General features: G+C 31.0%; 2 protein-coding genes across 3 annotated transcripts; both read right to left on the reverse strand.

The window, feature by feature from the left end:
- Nucleotides 1-1,363: 1,363 nt before the first annotated feature.
- On the reverse strand, nt 1,364-3,627 carry LOC105113424 (zinc finger protein CONSTANS-LIKE 16-like). 2 transcript variants are annotated; one of them, XM_011009599.1, is made up of 3 exons: nt 2,286-3,627; nt 2,232-2,243; nt 1,364-1,721 (listed from the first exon to the last, which is right to left on the reverse strand). In XM_011009599.1, the coding sequence occupies exons 1-3, from the start codon at nt 3,381-3,383 to the stop codon at nt 1,488-1,490; spliced, it is 1,344 nt and encodes a 447-aa protein (XP_011007901.1). In that variant the 5' UTR covers nt 3,384-3,627; the 3' UTR covers nt 1,364-1,487. The 2 variants fall into 2 exon arrangements, with proteins under 2 accessions (XP_011007901.1, XP_011007910.1); XM_011009608.1 differs by lacking the exon at nt 2,232-2,243 and having other exon boundaries at nt 2,280-3,626.
- A 6,792-nt stretch (nt 3,628-10,419) lies between these two features.
- Nucleotides 10,420-13,698, reverse strand: HMT-1 (Homocysteine S-methyltransferase family protein). Its single transcript, XM_011009616.1, has 7 exons — nt 13,367-13,698; nt 13,168-13,224; nt 12,639-12,844; nt 12,390-12,519; nt 11,253-11,456; nt 11,002-11,073; nt 10,420-10,801 (listed from the first exon to the last, which is right to left on the reverse strand). The coding sequence occupies exons 1-7, from the start codon at nt 13,691-13,693 to the stop codon at nt 10,652-10,654; spliced, it is 1,146 nt and encodes a 381-aa protein (XP_011007918.1). The 5' UTR covers nt 13,694-13,698; the 3' UTR covers nt 10,420-10,651.
- Between the last annotated feature and the right edge of the window lie 4,395 nt (nt 13,699-18,093).

Raw genomic sequence — 18,093 nt, forward strand, 5'->3', positions numbered from 1 at the left:
GGGTGTCAAAAATAATCATGGGAGAAACAGGCATTGATCTCCATTTTATTGTATAATCAATTAAAAAAGGACTTAATATGTACTATATAATGGAAATGGAGGATATCTGCCATGCAGTGGCATATGACCTCTTCCATGATACTTTATTTCATGTGACATGCAACATGCTCTGCTAGAGTTTTCAAAAGTTTCCCTGGTATTCTTCGCAAGAAAAGCCTTGAAAAGATTATATCACAAAGGAGGGGAGAAAGGGATGAACTTACCAGTTTTTTAACATGAACAAAAAGCAAGATACTATCATTATCATTATTTGCCATTATCTCTTCCATACTCATCACAAACTCTGCATTTTCACAACATTAATTATGATATTAATCCAAAGAAGATCTACACTCAACACAAACTTTGCCCCTCCTGGTATCAAAACAAATAAATGAAAACTGTACATTTGTTTTTCATCTTTTCACGTTTCAATGAAGCTGATTTTTGTTGATCAAGAGACTTAATATGTATTATTAACAATATTTTAATATCATCTTATTTACATTACTCAATGAATCATATATAACCAAATTTATAAATAAAGAGTTTTAATTAAATTGGATAATTATTAACAATATTTTAACTTATCGATCCACCCTGGTCAACAAAAAAGCATTACGGCTATGTACTTAATTTCCATTTTTTTAAAATAATTCCATTAAAAAATTATTATTACTGAATATTCATGAGCATATTTTTATTTTATTTTTTATATATGAGATATATAATTGTCATATACAAGTTTCAACGCTAGCGGCTAGTTTATAAAGACAACAGAACCACATAGAAAGACAGACCCTAAAAAATCTGATACATGTCGACGCAGCATCGTTTTAACTTCAGCCCCATTCTAAATCCTCGCCTGGTCTCTTTAATTGGGTTTTTTTCCCGTTTCTAAAATGTTCGGCCACACGTGTTTATGTCTTGCAAGCGTGGGCTAGCTCGTTTCCAAGCCTAGCACATGGGCCTGCCTGGTATAGTTAAGTCTGATGTCGGTCCATGCTTCCTAAATACATTTTCATGTTGCTCTATGAAAAATCCAGCACACCCATCATGTGAATTTTTTCCAAAATCCACCAATTTTTATTTTTTATTTAATCACATAAAAAAATTAAAAATCTTGGATATTCGAATAGTTTTTGTTTTTCTACACTGACCTTGGTGTATCTTACAAAACTAAAATAATATGTTTTTTTATTAATAGAGATACATGGCATCAAAATATATTCCCAGGCTTTAAAGGGATACCAAAAGTTAGTGGCATCAAAATATATCCCCAGGCTTTAAAGGGATACCAAAAGTTAGAAAGAAGGAGAGGACACAGCACAGAATTTTATTTATTGAATCTGTGAAGATCCCCCGTCGAAAGGCCTCAGTAATATACATAAGAGTCGATCGTGATGATGTGCACAATGGAACTTGTAGCGAGCTAGAGTAGTTAATACTTATTTTCCGGCGAAGGTTGTCCTTTTAACGAACCTCCCTTTCATCCTGGGCCTCTTCTCTGCATTCAATTTCCTGACCTCGTATCTTATTTTCTTGGAGAACAGTCTTGTTCTCCGCTTCTCTCTGTACCTGGATACTCTAGCTTCTCGCCCTCCGTCCACCAAAGCTGCAGGGTGTGCCGCTAATCCACTCACATCTCCATAAGGTTGATGAAGTTGGGCTCCGCAAATACCCTGAAAAATCCCGATGCAGGGTCTTAAATTAGGGAAAATACTACAATTATCGCTCTGTGATAGGCTAATTCAAAGTTCGAATCCCGTTATGCAAGAAAATGTGAAGAAAGAAAGATTAATCCAGCATTGGAAGTGAGAGATTGTTAAATAAATCTGGTTTACCATTCTAGATCTGAACCAACTAATCACAATGACCATGGTCATACGATAAGAAAAATATTAAGGTGGAAAACGATTATGTTTTTTAATATAACTAAATTGTTATGTTCCTCTGAAATTAATTAGTTGGTTCATTATCATATGGATAAATTGAATTCACCTAATTAATAATTTCTTCATTTAGAAAAAGATTTCTTTGCTATTTATTTTTCCAAAAACGGAAACATATAAAATAAAGTACAAAATCTATAATTAAATAATGAACAAAACACACGTACTTTGAACACAGGATCCTATTTTAGTGAGCAAACAATGAAACAAATTACCAGCGATGAAAATAAAGTATCTTACCATGCAGTCAGGCCAACATTCATCAGAGTCGAAAATAAAATATCTTACCATGCAGTCAGGCCAGCATTCATCAGCGTCGAAATCGGGCCTATAACCGTTAGTCCAGGGAGACCCCTGGCTTGCCCAAGCAGTCATGACAGCGTCATAATCCAGACTCAGGAGTGTTCTCCTCTTCTTCTTTGCACCACCATCATCTTCATATTCCCCATCACTGTTCTTCAAGTCTCCCTCTTCAATCCCTACCTTCTCATCTTCCTCGTCACAAGTTGCAGGGGAGTCATAGTCAAAGCTCAACTCAAAAGGCGGATCTTTTGCAATATCAATCTCAATATCAGCATGACATTCCCTAACATCTTTTTCTTCCATGCCTGCATCCTCTTCCTCTTCAACCTTCACCTTTCCCTTGCCTAAAGGATACCCTTTCACCCCCAACTCGTTTTCTTCTTTACAGTCCATAAGTCCCAGCTCCTCCATCCCAAAAGACTCATTTTCAAGACCCCTACCAAGCAAACTCTCCATATCAGCTGCAAACTCTGCAAGATCCATATCAGATGGTAGAAATCCATGCAAACTCTCAACATCCTTCCCTTCACTACCTCCTAACAAAACCTTTGATTCGGTTCCACTAGAATCAGCAGCTCTTTGATCAGTATCAGTACCACCGTCTGGTACTACTGCTCCCGCTTCATTCGAGACTGTTGTTGAAGTGCATAATTCAGCAGCAAAAGGGTCAAAGATTGGAACCCTATACAGCAGATGCTCTTCTTCATTATCTTCAAGCGATATCTCATCTGAACCCACTTCAGGCACTAGTGGAATAGGAATATTCCTTTTTGTCTTTTCAATTTTTGATTGAGACACTGGCTTGCCATGTCTTGGTGTCCTGGCTTTTCTAGTGAACCCCCCGTGCCATGATGGCATAGAATTCTCTTGCGAACCTGCGCCCGAAGATTTATGCGATGCGGACTTTAAGCGAACCCTTTCATGTCTACGTGCTAATAGATTCGCAGAGTGAACGGAAGAGTCACAGGCTTGGCAAAGAAATGCATCATCAGCTGCACAGTACCATCTAGCACGTTTTTTTATACAGCTATCACAGGCTCTGGCAGTTCTGCCACCAACAGCGTTGGCTAAACTTTTGTTGCAAATCATGAGGCTGTGTTTTTATTCAAGAAACAAAGTTTGAAGCCAAAAACAAGGGAGAACGAAAAAATGAAATCAACAAAACTAGGGAATCGAGAAAGCAAAAGGGTTCCCAGAAATTAATCATTGGGTCATTGTGATTTTTATTTTTTGTGTTTTTTCAGTTCTTGGACCTCACAGTGGCTCAATAATTTGAGTATATTAGAGGGTGTGACCCACAAGGAGCGCTTTTGATGTCCAGTTAACAGGATGGGGCTCGCCCTTTATTTATTTTGGATTCACTTTCTGGGAGACTCCCACATAGAAAGTCGTTTGCACTTTTAGGACCACAACAACAAGGCCTTATCTACTTTTTTATTGGTTGAGTCTGTAAAGATTATCCTATTTTATGAGTTCTAACTGGCTGCCAATCACGTCAAGGGATTTTCGGTGGGGTCAGGAGAGGTGGCAAGGATGAGATTGAGTCTTCTAGAGCCCATCTCCTGCATTATCTTCCCTCTTCACCCAACAACTGGAACGTGAAGGACACCCTTTTGTCGGCATGTTTCCCTGCTCCATGTTATAATAATTGCTTGAATATCCGATAAATGAAAAAAATATATATACAACATATAAAAAAGAGAGAGAGAGAAGTTTTGTTGTACTTTACAGAAGAAAAGATTTAGAGAGAATATATATATATGGGACTTGAAATTTGACATTAGGAAAAATAAATAATTTTCATTTTCACTATTAATTTAATTTAATTAATTAATTTTTAGAATTAATTAATTCAATATACATGATACTTCCAGTTATTTTTTTAATTTGACTGAAAATTTATATTTTAAATTATATAGTTATATTGGTCTAGAGATTTGCCTTTAAATCTCTCTGTATATATTAGTTTGAAAAGGCATTATTTTTTTTATAAATATCAATTTAATATAAAAAAATAATTTAAAAAATAGTCTTATTTTTCTATTTTTTCTATATAAACAATCTGTTTATATATATAGAAATAAAATAGAAATTTTTTTAAAAAATATAAATTATTATCTATATGCTTCAAAGCTATGCTTTATGTATATGCGTGTATGTGTATGTTGAAGGTATATTTATTAATACCTTGAAGATTAAACAAATATAACAGGGATAATTAATACCTCGAAGACTGTAATCATGCCTCAAAATCTTCTTGAGCCCTGGCACATTATATATTGTTAATTAAATTATGCTAAATAAAAATAAACTCAAGGGTGATGCTAAATAATATATATAATTATAATGAGTTTATTAAATTGTGAGAAAGTATATAAACATGTGAAAAAATTATATCGATCTAAAAATTTAAATTATTAAATAAGATTTTAAGATATGATTTATATTATTTTTTAATATGTTCCTTTAAATGATAAACTTTTAAACTTGAAATTTACATAAATTCATATTATATTATATTTAATTTTTATCAAATAAATAGGGGTTGTGAGATTAGAACTTGTAACCAACACTTAGTCATTAGAGTTTTGATACCATGTCAAAGAACCTTTTCAATTAAAAAACTTAAACTATTATATAAAATCTTGAAATATGATTTATATTATTCTCCAATACACCCCCTCAAATGAAAGCCTTTTAAATTTAAAACTTATATGGACCAAAATCACGATATGCTTGATTTTTTATGGCTTTTACTTACATAGACTCACATTACATTATGTTTAATTTTTTATCAAATAAATAAAGGATGGTGATCACAAGTTATTAAAGATTCTAATATTATACAAAAAAATCATCTCAATCTAATAATTTAATCTTAACCTGTTAAATAAAATTTTAAGATATAATTTATATTATATTTTAATATAATATATAACTCTTTATTTGCAATGAAATTAATTTTCATAACAGAAATTATAAATAACACACCTATACGAGTCAAAGAATTTGCTATTGATAAGTTAACTATAGAAAATACGACAATAGAAGTCCCGCAACGAGGGGGCCTTCGACTAGCTAGAAAATAACGGCCAGGTTTCCTCGTGTATTTGTTCCGGTGCCTATTTATTGTAAGATAATATGTAGTTGCAAATCCGAACTCCAATATAAAAAATTATCAATTAGTAAAATAGACATCATGACCACTACTACAGGATAAAAAAAAAGCACGAAAATAAATATATTTATATTGGAGTTTCAGAAGTCATTATTACTTGTCATTATTATCTGACGGTCTATATGCCAAGCGCAATAAAAATCCAATCGCATTCGGCTTACTTTCATTTTCTGTAGTGCAGGATCTGAAAGAGAAAAAGGGTGGGTGAGTAAATAGATATTTCCACATAGCATGCATATACATGACTTTTTATTTTTTATTATTAATGCCTAATTGTTGTACAATAAATAATTGCCAAATTCGAACTTCATCGATTTATATTTTTCTAGGAGAGAGTCTCATTGAGCTAAATTCGTAGCTCCACGTGTGTAAGGGAGATTACAAACTACAGAACATATCAGTTAAAAATTTATAATCATGCAGGAAAAAAAATCTAGACAAACTTGATAAAATTTGTTGCTGGGTAAATATTAAGGGTTTGAGGTGAATATTATTTTTTTAAAATATTTTTTATTTAAAAAATTTAATAAAATATATATTTTTTATTTTTTAAAAATTTATTTTATGAACTAGTATATTAAGATGATAAAAAATATAAAAAAATCAATTTAAAATTTAAAATTTAAAATAATTGAAAATATGATTAAACTATAATGTCAAATAAAGCAAATAATAATAAAAATAATGGATAACAATGACGTGGTGGCATTGTAATTATGTTTTCAAAGAAAGTGTCCGATGGTTGATTTTTAATGTATTTTTTTATTTTAAAATATATTAAAATATTTTTTATTTTTTAAAAAATATTTTTAATATTAATATATCAAAAATTTAACTCTTGCTCACAAAATTGACTGCAATTCCGATGGAATAGCGACACCTATATAAGATGAAAAGGATCACTTAATTTTATTCAAGCTAAGGAGAGAAGGAATGTGTGACAGGGTTTGTGTTATCCTGAGGTGATAAGTATCACATACGTGTTATTTTTAGATAATTACGTAGGAAGGTTGGCCTACAAAGACTTCTCAAATTTTATCTGTCAGATACTGAGGCTAAACTCGATTTAGTCTTTCTCAAGATTCAAGATTCAACATTTAAAGCAATAAGATAACGTTTGATGTTTGATGGTTGCTTCTGCTTTACTGGCTAACAAAATAGTTTTTTGTTTTTTCACCGTACTCCATATATAATTATATTTTAAATTTTAATTTTATATAACTAAAATAGTATATTTTTCATAAAAACCTGTTTTTTTTGTTTTTTTTTTTGCATGTAAAAATTTGTTATATTTTTCATAAAAACCTGTTTTTTTTTGCATGTAAAAATTTATCTTGTAGTAGTTTTATTCAAATATATATTTTTAAAATTTTATTTTAAAAAACAGCAACTAAAAATATTTTTTAAAACCATAATAATAAAAATTACCACAATACAAAATAAACAATATAAAATAAACTTTTCCTGTCTTCCCATGTAATTGTGCCTTTTTTCTAACCTAGATCAGTTCAGGTGTTGCTATTAGAAAAAATAAAGTCTTAGAAATAACGTTTTGATGAGAAGAGGGAGAATTTTACAACAAGTTAGGAGTTTTAAACATAAAGTTTCCATGAAAAAATGCAGTATTTTGCATAAAGTTTGAGTATTTGATTGTTCTCGTTGTTAAAATCATGCTTCGCTTAAAAGAAATTAATCAAAAATATGTGATTGAATTGTTTTTTATTTAAAAAATATTTAAAATTTATTTTTCATGTCAACATGATAAAATATTTGAAAATAAATAAAATAAAAATTTTAAAAACCACGTTTTCAACGAAGCAACAATCACGGCCTCACTCAAAAGTTAAATCGCCACGAATTTTAAATGACTAGACTTCTGACAGGCTGACATGAATAACATAATTATATTGTTTTTTTGTACGTGCAAGGAAGCCATGTCAATATTTAAAAATGAAAGACAAGGAATACGGTTATATCATAATTAATGCTCGCGGAGAAAAAATATGATGAGAAGGTTAAAACCGAATTTACATACCGACATGACTCATTTTACGATCCAATAAGAGAAAAGAAAAGGAGAAAAGGTGTTTTATAGCTTAATTATTTTATATATATATATATATATATATATCTAGTTTTAGTCCTTTTATTTTTTATATATTTTCGAATTTATATGCATGTAACGTCTCCTTTAACGTGATTCTTTAGATTTGGGTTTGTGGCCATGGGTCGCATTTTCATACCTAACTTTTAGGTAGTCTTTTTTATCAAAAATTCCGAATGAAGGCCCGATCATCAACCTACAAGAGGGAAGCAACCTTCCTCCATCTTGCGTAAATTTAAACCTTAAACTCAATCTAGATTTTCAAAATTTTAATTATACAAAGCTATCCTTCTGGAGAGTACGATTTAATAGGTGTATTATATATATATATATATAATTAAATAAATCAAGTAGTCATTAAATAAAATGACTCAAAGTAAAAGTTTTGAATAGTAATTTAATATAAATCAGAATCAATACATTAATTTCAGTAAAATTAGAATTTGAATCAATTCTATCTCAAACTTTCTATTCAAATCAAAATTAACTTATAACTTTTCTTTCTTTTGAGTTAAAAATTAAGAAAGAAAAGAAACCTTAATTTTTTGTGCTTGGGCTTAGTAAACAAGTATTTGGCTCGTCACAATTTAAGCTTCAAATCGAATAAAGCCCAAGTAAGTTTTTTGAATCCTAAGACTTGGTCCAATCTTATAAGCCCGTCTTATTAAGAAAATAAAATAGAGAGAAAAAAAAAGAAGCAAAGGCAAATGTGTCATCAAGAAACTCCCTCGTATCGGTGTGCATAGGTAGTTTTGACTTTTAAGAAAACAAGCACTCCTCCCCCCCTCTCTCTCTATTGCAGTCGAGGCGGAGACTATTTTGAAGCAGCACCACCACCTTTCCTCTCTATAACAAGTAAGTTGATCGATACTAATCACTGATAAGTCTTTTACTAGTACTTTCTATCAATTCTTGAAATGACGTCGTTTATTAGTAATCGTTGCTTCTCCCTGACTTAAAAATGGATATCCTTGCCTTCAATTTTACTTCTCAATAAATCAAGTCATTCGTGTTGTTTATGATTGATGTTAAAACTATCATTTTACTTTTTTTTTTAATTACTCGGTAATATAATTTGTGCAAAGTTTTTTTTTTTAAAAAAATTGTTATAGGAGCAGGAACTGGCTTGTATTCACTCTGAATGACCCATAAGGATTCATATAGCAAACCTGACTAGTTCAAGATTAAGACTTTAAAAAGCAGGATCACTAGTATGATTTTCGTGTTCTATGAAAAATAGGAAACAAAATCTTATAATTCATTTTCATGCTTTGAAATTGCATAATTGTAATGAGATAAGAAGTCTCAAAATGTTGTTTGAGTTAAAGCATATCCATGGATTTTATTCAAAGCAATTGTAACCTTTATGGCGTCAAGCACCAGATTTATTTGTAGTTGAACTGAGTTAGGTGTTATTTTGACTATCATTGATTTTGGACCTTTAGTTTGAGGTACATATTTCCAATGATTGGCCTAAGAGAGTCACTCCTTGAAACACTTAAAAAAAAATCTGAGTCCTTTATGACCCATATGATGATTCTCTCCTGATTGTCTCAGTTAATTTTGATGTTATCTAGACTATACTAGCCTACTTTTAATTGTTAACTATCTTCTTTGTATGAGTTTCAAGCCTTCAGCTGGGACTGTTGCTCTAGCAATAATTTAATATCGTACCTTCCATATTTAGAAAGGTTTTGAGACAATATCAAAGCTTATAATATGTTAAAGAAAATTTGAGTCGTTTATGAACTGTATGGTGATTATCTCCTGGTTATCTTAATTATTTCTGATGTTATTCTCGAAATACGCCAGGCAGCCTAGATTAAAAACTTTCCTTGAGCAATAATTTAAATTTTAGGTTGTTATTTCTTTTTGATATGGTATCAAAAGAATTAAAATTTTATAGGTTATTTTTTTAATTAAAATATAATGGTATATAGAAGTGAGGGTTTGGTTAAGTTTTAAGCTCAAAATATTAACTTGAGAGAGTGATATTAATACAAAACTATTTTTAAGATGTCAATCGATAAATAATGTTCTCAAAAGGAGTACTCTATTGCTCTTACGTTTTTTTTTCCATGCACAGAGGGTAACATGGGCGGACTCAAAATTTCGTTGGGCCATCGCTTATTGATGACAGTTGTGAATTCGGCACAAACCACAGAGGCCATGATGACGGCTTGCTAATTTAAGCCTCGTTTATAAGTTGATGGATAAGAAGCGCGAAATAAAAAACACGAGTTTTCAAGTCCATGGCTCAAGGATTGCATGTAACAAGAGCAGGAATTTGTTTCACCATTTAGATTTATATCGTGACTGGTTCAGTCTTCTTTGACTGCTCAATTGAGTTTGTTTCCAAACGGCGAACAATCTAATTTTTCTACTCCCGCAGGGTTAGAGTCGGGCAGCCCAGAGTCCAAGGATGTTTTCGCAGAGGGAATCTCCAATGCTTTTGCATGTCCGTACTGGGTGGTGGCAATGGGACAGTGACGATGTCATGAGCGTGATATGTCTGGGGGGACTGCATTTGAACAACCACAGCTATATGGGACTGTAGTGACACCACTACAGCTGTTTCATCTCGGAAATAACTTCTGCTGATGGTATAAGATTTTGAAAGCCAGAACTTTTGCTGACACCAAGTTCATCCGCATAGCATTCCATTGAACAGGTTTCTCGCTTTCGTTTTGAATCTCCTCCAAACAAACGCGTTCAATTAGGAAAGGCAATTCTCAAAATCATATTCTGCTTACAGTGGGTGTCAGTCAAAAACCTGGAATGCGTAACATATTTAGATGGATCTGACAACTTGTTAATTTTCAAATCCATTGACTACTAAAGCATGCAGTAAAATCAAGTTGTAAGAATTGCAAAGAGGGTTCTACATTGGTTTCTTCTGGTGCAGAAATAATTTCAAGGGATGGCGAATTAGCATAGCAAACTCAGCTAAACAAGGAATATAGAACTACAAAAGGAGATAAATAAATAAAAGCAGGCATCTAATGTTTAATTATGGTGGAAATACAATAAGAAAATGTGTAGCTATCCTCCAAATACTAAGATTCCAGGCCAGCCCTACGACTGCTTAGGGTCCTTTAAAACTTTTGAAATGGCTTGAATAGTAGAGGGTGTTGTCCGACAACAGCCTCCAATGAGGCTAGCTCCTAAGTCGTGCCATCTTGTTGCGAAGAACTCGAATTTATCATCATCAAAACAGGTTGATGGCTGTGGATGCACAGCATAATAGGAAAGTAATTGATAAATGAAACACAATTTGAAATAAAAATAGGAAAGTAATTGATAAATGAAACACAACAATCGTATACAAATACAGATGTAATAAATAAATTTTAAGAAAATGATAATTTGAAATAAAATTATTTTTTTTTTGAAAAAAAAAAGAATTAGCCACCAAAAGGACTTACCAGCCATCTTTTAGCTCTGCCATCCCATACCTCGCCGCTATTCGGATATACAACTATTAACTTTTCAGTCAACTGGAAAAAAAAAAAAAAAACAATATAGTACAAAACTATTCAGACAGCTTCAGAAAAACAAATGCTGTATTCCATTTTGTTTAACATTTACTTAAATCTTGAACAGAGAAATAAATTGCATTATTGCATTTTTTATTTTATTTTATCATTCAATGATTTTTTCCGTGGTTCAGTCATACCTCCTTAAATTTGCAGATGAGACTTTCAATAAAATGGGGAGGCGCACAATTAATTCCAACTGCTTTTACTCTATCACTCTTATTTATGGCCTCAAGGCACTGCTGGAAGCTCTCTCCAGATGGGGCATTCTCACCATCCACGCAACTGAAGCAAATCCAAGATGGAATATTGATGTTTTCTTCTTCAAGTAACTCAACACAGGCCTGAAATTGTCAATTCAGATGCTATATCAAGAGGCAGAACATAACGAAGACGGTTGAGGTTAGAATTAGAAAATGTTCTCTTCTTTTTTTGGGCGAACAACCACTAAAATACTTTCAATTCATGATAAAGACATTTCACCAACCATAGAAAGAGTAATGCAACAGAGAAACTTTCTCTTTGGTATCATCTTAAGGATCTTTTCCAAATATTACTCTAGGCACAATAGGCAAATAATGAACAGAAGTCTCAAAATCTACATGTAAAAGCTATTGATTATCTGCAGCGGTATTCCTTTTGATATATGAACTCTTGCTCATGGTTATCTACTGCGTTGTCAATTTGATTACACAAAAATTGTCATTCCCCAGATGTTACACAGACAATTACCCTGCCACAGTGCAGCAAAGTATGGACTGACAATAGGAATTGAGGATAGTTGTGCGTGCAAACCAAAGACTCATGATAAGTTGTAAGGTCCATCCATAAAACTCAATTGGACTTCAAGAAGCACATAATAAAGTTTATATTTTGCAGAGTTTCATGCTTCTGTCAAGAAAAAAAAATAACAAACATGACAACTTAGCAATAAGTTTCCTAACAAAACAGAGCAAATATGAAAAGTTGCTCATGAGGCTAGTTGAGAATTATGATCTTGTGGAATGGCACAAAATGATCAACACAGCCAACCCCAGCTAGTTTATCGAGGCTTGGTTGCTGCTGCTGCTCATGAGGCTACTTCAGAATTTTAAGATGCAGAGAATCCTAGCTATTTAAATGTTAATAAAAGAACTTGCATTCGCAAGAAGAGACAATGATTTGGCCCCAAAATTCAGAATATTTTCAAAAACATGAATTGTGCTCCGTAATTTTTATCAACTTAATAATTTTATATATGTGACACCTTAGAAAGCAGAAATGGAAGAAGAACGAACCTGGGCTTCAAGTTTATTGGGAATGGTCTCAAAGGCCAGCAAATCCGGACTTGCTTTAACCAGAACTTGCAACCTCCGCCGATGGAAATCCTTCAGCTTTTCCAGATTCACATCTGGTCCATAACACCCACTGGAATCAAATAGCACACTCACATTCAAAAGGGGCAAATACAAAAAAGACGTTGAAAACCTGAACTTGTCAAAACTTATCCAGAAAAGCTTCAGAGAAATAAGTATTTTCCAAGGCACCTGTACTCAGAGCCGTCAGCCAGATAAGCTCCATAGCTTCCAATGGAGGCTGCAACCAAAGCTCTGTTATAACTATGCCCAGGATTCCTTTCCACAGCATCCCAGAACTTATTACGGGCTTCAACAGCCAATGTAACACTTTTCTTCAATAACAATTCTCCTTCTTCAGCGGATAATCCCCTGGACAAGAATCCTGGAAGTGTGGCCTATAAATATAAGATGAATCCAAGTAAGATAAAGAGGAGGTAATTAAAAATGAAAATTTTAAATTTAGTCCAAATTTTTTTCACCAGCAAATAATTAAGAGTACGACTAATTGGCTAAGTAGAATCAAGCACATAATAAATTGACCACGACAAGAAGTCAGTGTAAATTATGAATCCAACCAGCCTTTTCTTTCTTTCTTTCTTTCTTTCTTCTTGATCCACTGGCTAAAGAAATCTATGTTTCTTTTGTTATGCCATCATTTTTAAAAGACATAAATTTACAACATTAAAATTTGATCAAATTCATTGCAGGTGCAACAAACCTGGTAAGAAGAAGTGACCAAAATGTCTGCACCAGCCTCTAAATATTCCAAGTGAACCTACATCATATTAATAAAGAGAAAGAAAAAAAAACTTTGAAAAGGATTTAAAAAACAGAGCCCGTTATTCATATACGATCAAACAGTATATAAAAAAATAAGACGACAATGTGTGTTGGGAGATAACAAAAGAGAGAGAGACCCGCTTGATGAGGTCAGGATCTTTGATCAAACAGAGAGCACTCCAAAGAGGGTCGTTAATGGTTGCGCCGTGTCTCTCAAGCTGGGTGGCGAATCCACCGTCGATAACCGCGCAGCCTCCTGCCTTCTTTATTAGATCCTCCAACAATGTTATTGCCTTCTGGAAACCCATTTCTCCCTGGAGCTCTCTCTCTCTCTCTCTCTCTCTAGATATTGGGTTTACAAGGACACATACACCTTGACAGAAGTATTTAATGGCGCCGGTGATGGAGGAAAGGGGGTCTTTGTTAGCGTTTTTTTTTTTTTTTGAACGCGGACGAAATAGCATACAGGTTCACTTTTTACTTCCCTTTTCTTTTAAAACAAAAAACAATACCCTTGGGCTTGGTCTTCAAAAAAAAATTTATTTTATTTTCTTCTTCTTTTATTTCAAATTTCAGCTTTAATATAGTTGGAGCTCAAGTTTTTCTAGATAAAAGAAAAAAAAAAGTAGGGTGATGTAGATTCAATATTAAAATATGAGATAACCTTCTTAGCTTTTATTTTGATTTTTATTTTTGTACGAATAAACTAATTTACCAAGCTCCAGCTTCTTAGCATTGTCTCGGTAAAAGTCTCTAGTAATTTGTTGGTAAAAGTCCAACAATGAGACTACAGATTTCTTGGCGACTGGTCAACCAAAGCAAAAAATTCTTGGCGTGATCAAAGATGTGCATGACATCTGTCAATATTGTGTTATTAGGGAGCGGGAACATCTTCTTGGTCGCTTGTCATTAAAAAATGTTTGTTTGGAAACAGGTGGAAATCATACTTTTTTAAAAATTTAATTTCTTATTTAAAATTATTTTTTTCTATTTTTAGATTATTTTAATGTATTTATTTCTAAAATAATTTTTAAAAATATTTTATTTTAATATATTTTAAAATAAAAATATTTGAAAAAAGAATAATACATACCCCAACAATTATGCTACCAAGTTTTTAATATCAGTTTTTTTATTAATATGAATATTATATATATTTTAATTAATTTTATAAATTTTAAAATTAATAATTATATAAATTTTTAATCATCACTCTTAAAAAAATAAATTTAAAGTTAAGGTATTTTTTATATTCTTCAATGCCAATTTTGTCCTGTCTAGTTGATGTCCGGCGACAATGGTAATATATTGACAGTCCTCAATTTTGTGATTTACTTTATTAGTGGAGGAGACATTAATTATTATATTTATGTCGACAAATTTTCTGATACCGCAACCAATTACATCACATCAATAGATATATTACTTAAGAGGTCGATAGATGGACACAGGCTATCAGAAATGATGGTCGAAAAGTTCGTCTGATAATTTCTAAAAATTTTATTATTATCCTAGTTGTACTAATTTTATAAGTTATAAAATTAATAATTATATAAATTTTTAATAATTTTAAAATTTTTAAAATTTTAACTGATAATTTTTAAAAAATAAATTTAAATTATACCCCTTATATAGTAATTCCTAAATTAATGTCTCTGCTAGAAGTAAATTGATGTGTCTGCTACAAGGCAGACGGACCAGCAAATCTACAGCCAATTGATGTCAATGTACTGACATTTTCTGCAACTTTTCATTCAAAAGAGTTGACGTAGATTTTTTTATATTTTATAAAATTTAATTTTTTTTACTTTTTATTTATTTTAAATTAATATCTTTTAGGTGTTTTTAAATTATTTTGATATATTAATGTTAAAAATAAATTTTAAAAACTAAAAAAATTATTTTGATATATTTCTAAATAAGAAATATTTTAAAAAATAATTATAGTTATATTTTTAAATTAGCTTAACCCAATTAAAAAAAGAAGAAGGTAAAGCCACAAGATGAGAGAGAGGAGGATCTGGAGAGGCAGGGCGAAAGGGCACAGCCACTGGTAAATCAATGTCCTCACAAAAATTCCAGTGGAGGTTGGTGAGAGGACTACATTGTGATTACGTTGCTTCCCTATGATGCAACTCTTGGCGAACCACTTTGAAAGGCAAGGCAGGTTTGGTGAGTTTAAAAATTAGAAGCAAAATAAACCTTTTTTTATTAAATAATAAAAATACCAAGTCAAATAAAAAGAACTTGGTTGGAATGCATGGCCATTAACATAAAATCCACGAGTAGCAAGTCGTGCTCTTGCCCGTGGCTCCAAGTGAGGATTTTTTTTAGACAAAAGGATATTTTTAAATTAGATTATACAATCGAGATTAAATTATTTATTAAAAAATTTAAAATTAGATCTTCACATCAATTTTGTGCATCCAGAATAATTTAATAATTTTATTGGGTATTAATCTCAAAATTTAAACTCAAAAAAATAAAAGATCCAGAATCGTGAAAAATAAAAAATAAAAACCGAGGTGGAAGAGCCTAGCCAGTCAATGCTAAATGTTTTTTTCAATAATTATTGCATCATAATAAAACTAAGACACAAAGATTCAATTAAATTATCAGAAGCAGAATATTCTTTGTTGTTTTTAACTATTTTCAGTTCTGGGCCGGGGGAACAAGAAAAACTTTATGTTTTTTTTTTTCTAGATTTACTTGAAAAAAAAACAAAAATTATGACCCATAAAAAAACATCTTAATTTTAAATTTATGTTCCGTATTTGTCTCTAGTTTTTTCTTTAAAAATAGAACCAAGAAGATATCATTGGAAGCAGAACATTTAACTATATCAATATGAAATACGAAACACGATAACAATATAAATGATGGGAAAAAATGAGGACCATGGCCGTCCCCATAAGGCACTCTACAAGGAAATTAAATACTTCATTAATAAAGGTAAGCGCGTGGAAGTAAAAGAAACCTTTGAATATGATAGAATTGACAAGGCACCGCTATGACAAGGAATGGAGAAGACAGGGGGTGGGTTGGTGTTCACCTTGGATCGTTGACTTCGGTGTTGTCTCCTCCACCTACCACGGCAAACTGGCCTTATATCGCATTATCATTTACACGGTTTAACAGCTAAAAGTGCAGTGTGGAAATGATTTTATATATATATATACTTTGCTTTCGATCGTTTAGATTTTGAAGCGACACAATTCAAAGGACCCTCACCTTCTTATTAGAGCAACTCCAACCCAGTGCAAAATGGAGAGTCAACATTTGTTAAAAAAAAATATTTTAGAGTTTTTTGCTTGTTTTTCCTGCTACAACGTAAAAGTTGAATAAAATGCTATTTTAAATAGCATTTCTCTTATAAAAATATTATTTGTGCACTTTTTATAAATATATTAAAATATTATTTATTATACTAATATTTTTTCACTAGTTTTTTTCTTTGATTTTCTTAAATCTATATTTTTTTTATTTTTTAAAAAATTATATTGATCTCATGATCCATATCATGATTTAACAAGTTTATCTTGATTGACTCAGATTGTTTTTTATTTTTTTATAATTAATTTTTTATTTTATTATTTAATATTATATTGATTAAAAATTATTCAAATTTATTTTTAAACCCATTAAATTAATCATGTTATATCAAATTATTAAAATAATTATATATCAAATATTTTAAAATATAGTTAACTCTTCTAAATAATTAAGTTTCCACCATTAGAGTTCATATAAATAAATAAATAAAAAATTTACTGTTAAAAAAATCATATTAATAATTTGGCTATTCTAAACAGGAGATGCTTTTATGATGAAGGGTAGTGGTAGTTATTTAACCTCATGTTTCATTTATTTATAGTTTTTTTTAATTGCAGGCAACAATTAATCAAAGTTAGAATTTTTGAAATAATAACCGGGCCTTGGTCTTTGACCAAAAATACAACTTCAGTCCCTTAAAAATATCCATGATTCAGTATCATTCTCATTAAAATTGAACTGAATGGAAAAACGTGCATATCAAATAAAATTAAAGTTGGTGCAGCTCAAACAAAAATTTATATATAAGAGGGCAAAATATATAAATATAAAAAAAGAAGAAACGATATTTGTCCATCAATCAGAAAAGAATTGGTATCTCTGACATTTTTTTTAACTGACTGGCATGATTATGACGTGTGCACACGCTTGTTGCTTTTATACTAGAAGAAATTATTCATTCTATCATAAATTGTTTTACTTTATTTTTTAAAAATAATGATGATATCATATTTCTGTACGAAGAAAGAATACAGTTATTAATAGACCTAGTAATTTCTGAGGGTATTTGAGTTTTTTTTCTTTTTTAATAATTTCTGAGGGTATTTGAGTTTTTTTTTTCTAACAAAGATTGTTATCTTATTAAATGTTTAAATTTTTAGAATCAATGTAAATCCCATACCCAACTCACAAATCAATTATAGGCACGCCCCCATCTTATCATAACACATTAAATTTGATGGAAAACTTATCAATATATCCTAATATATTACACCACTTATCAGTTATGCCCTTGAAAAAAATAATTGTAATATTTAATTTATTCTTATTCTTTAATATAACACTTTGCAAAATTAATTTCATTAAAATTGACAATTATGTAGACGATATAAAAATGATTTTAATATGAAGCGATAAGAATATATTTTTAAGTCAATAAAATAAACATATATAGTGCAAAGACTTGAATTTGAATAAACTCTATAATATATTGAAACTATCACGTGTTGTGTTGTGTATATTAAAGAGTACATTAGGGAATAAAAATAAATTAAAGGCTATAAATGATTGATTTTTTTTATATAGAAGAGCA

This window comes from Populus euphratica, unplaced genomic scaffold (assembly GCF_000495115.2).
Source record: "Populus euphratica unplaced genomic scaffold, PopEup_1.0 scaffold5.1, whole genome shotgun sequence".
In the NCBI taxonomy this organism is placed as follows: domain Eukaryota; kingdom Viridiplantae; phylum Streptophyta; class Magnoliopsida; order Malpighiales; family Salicaceae; genus Populus; species Populus euphratica.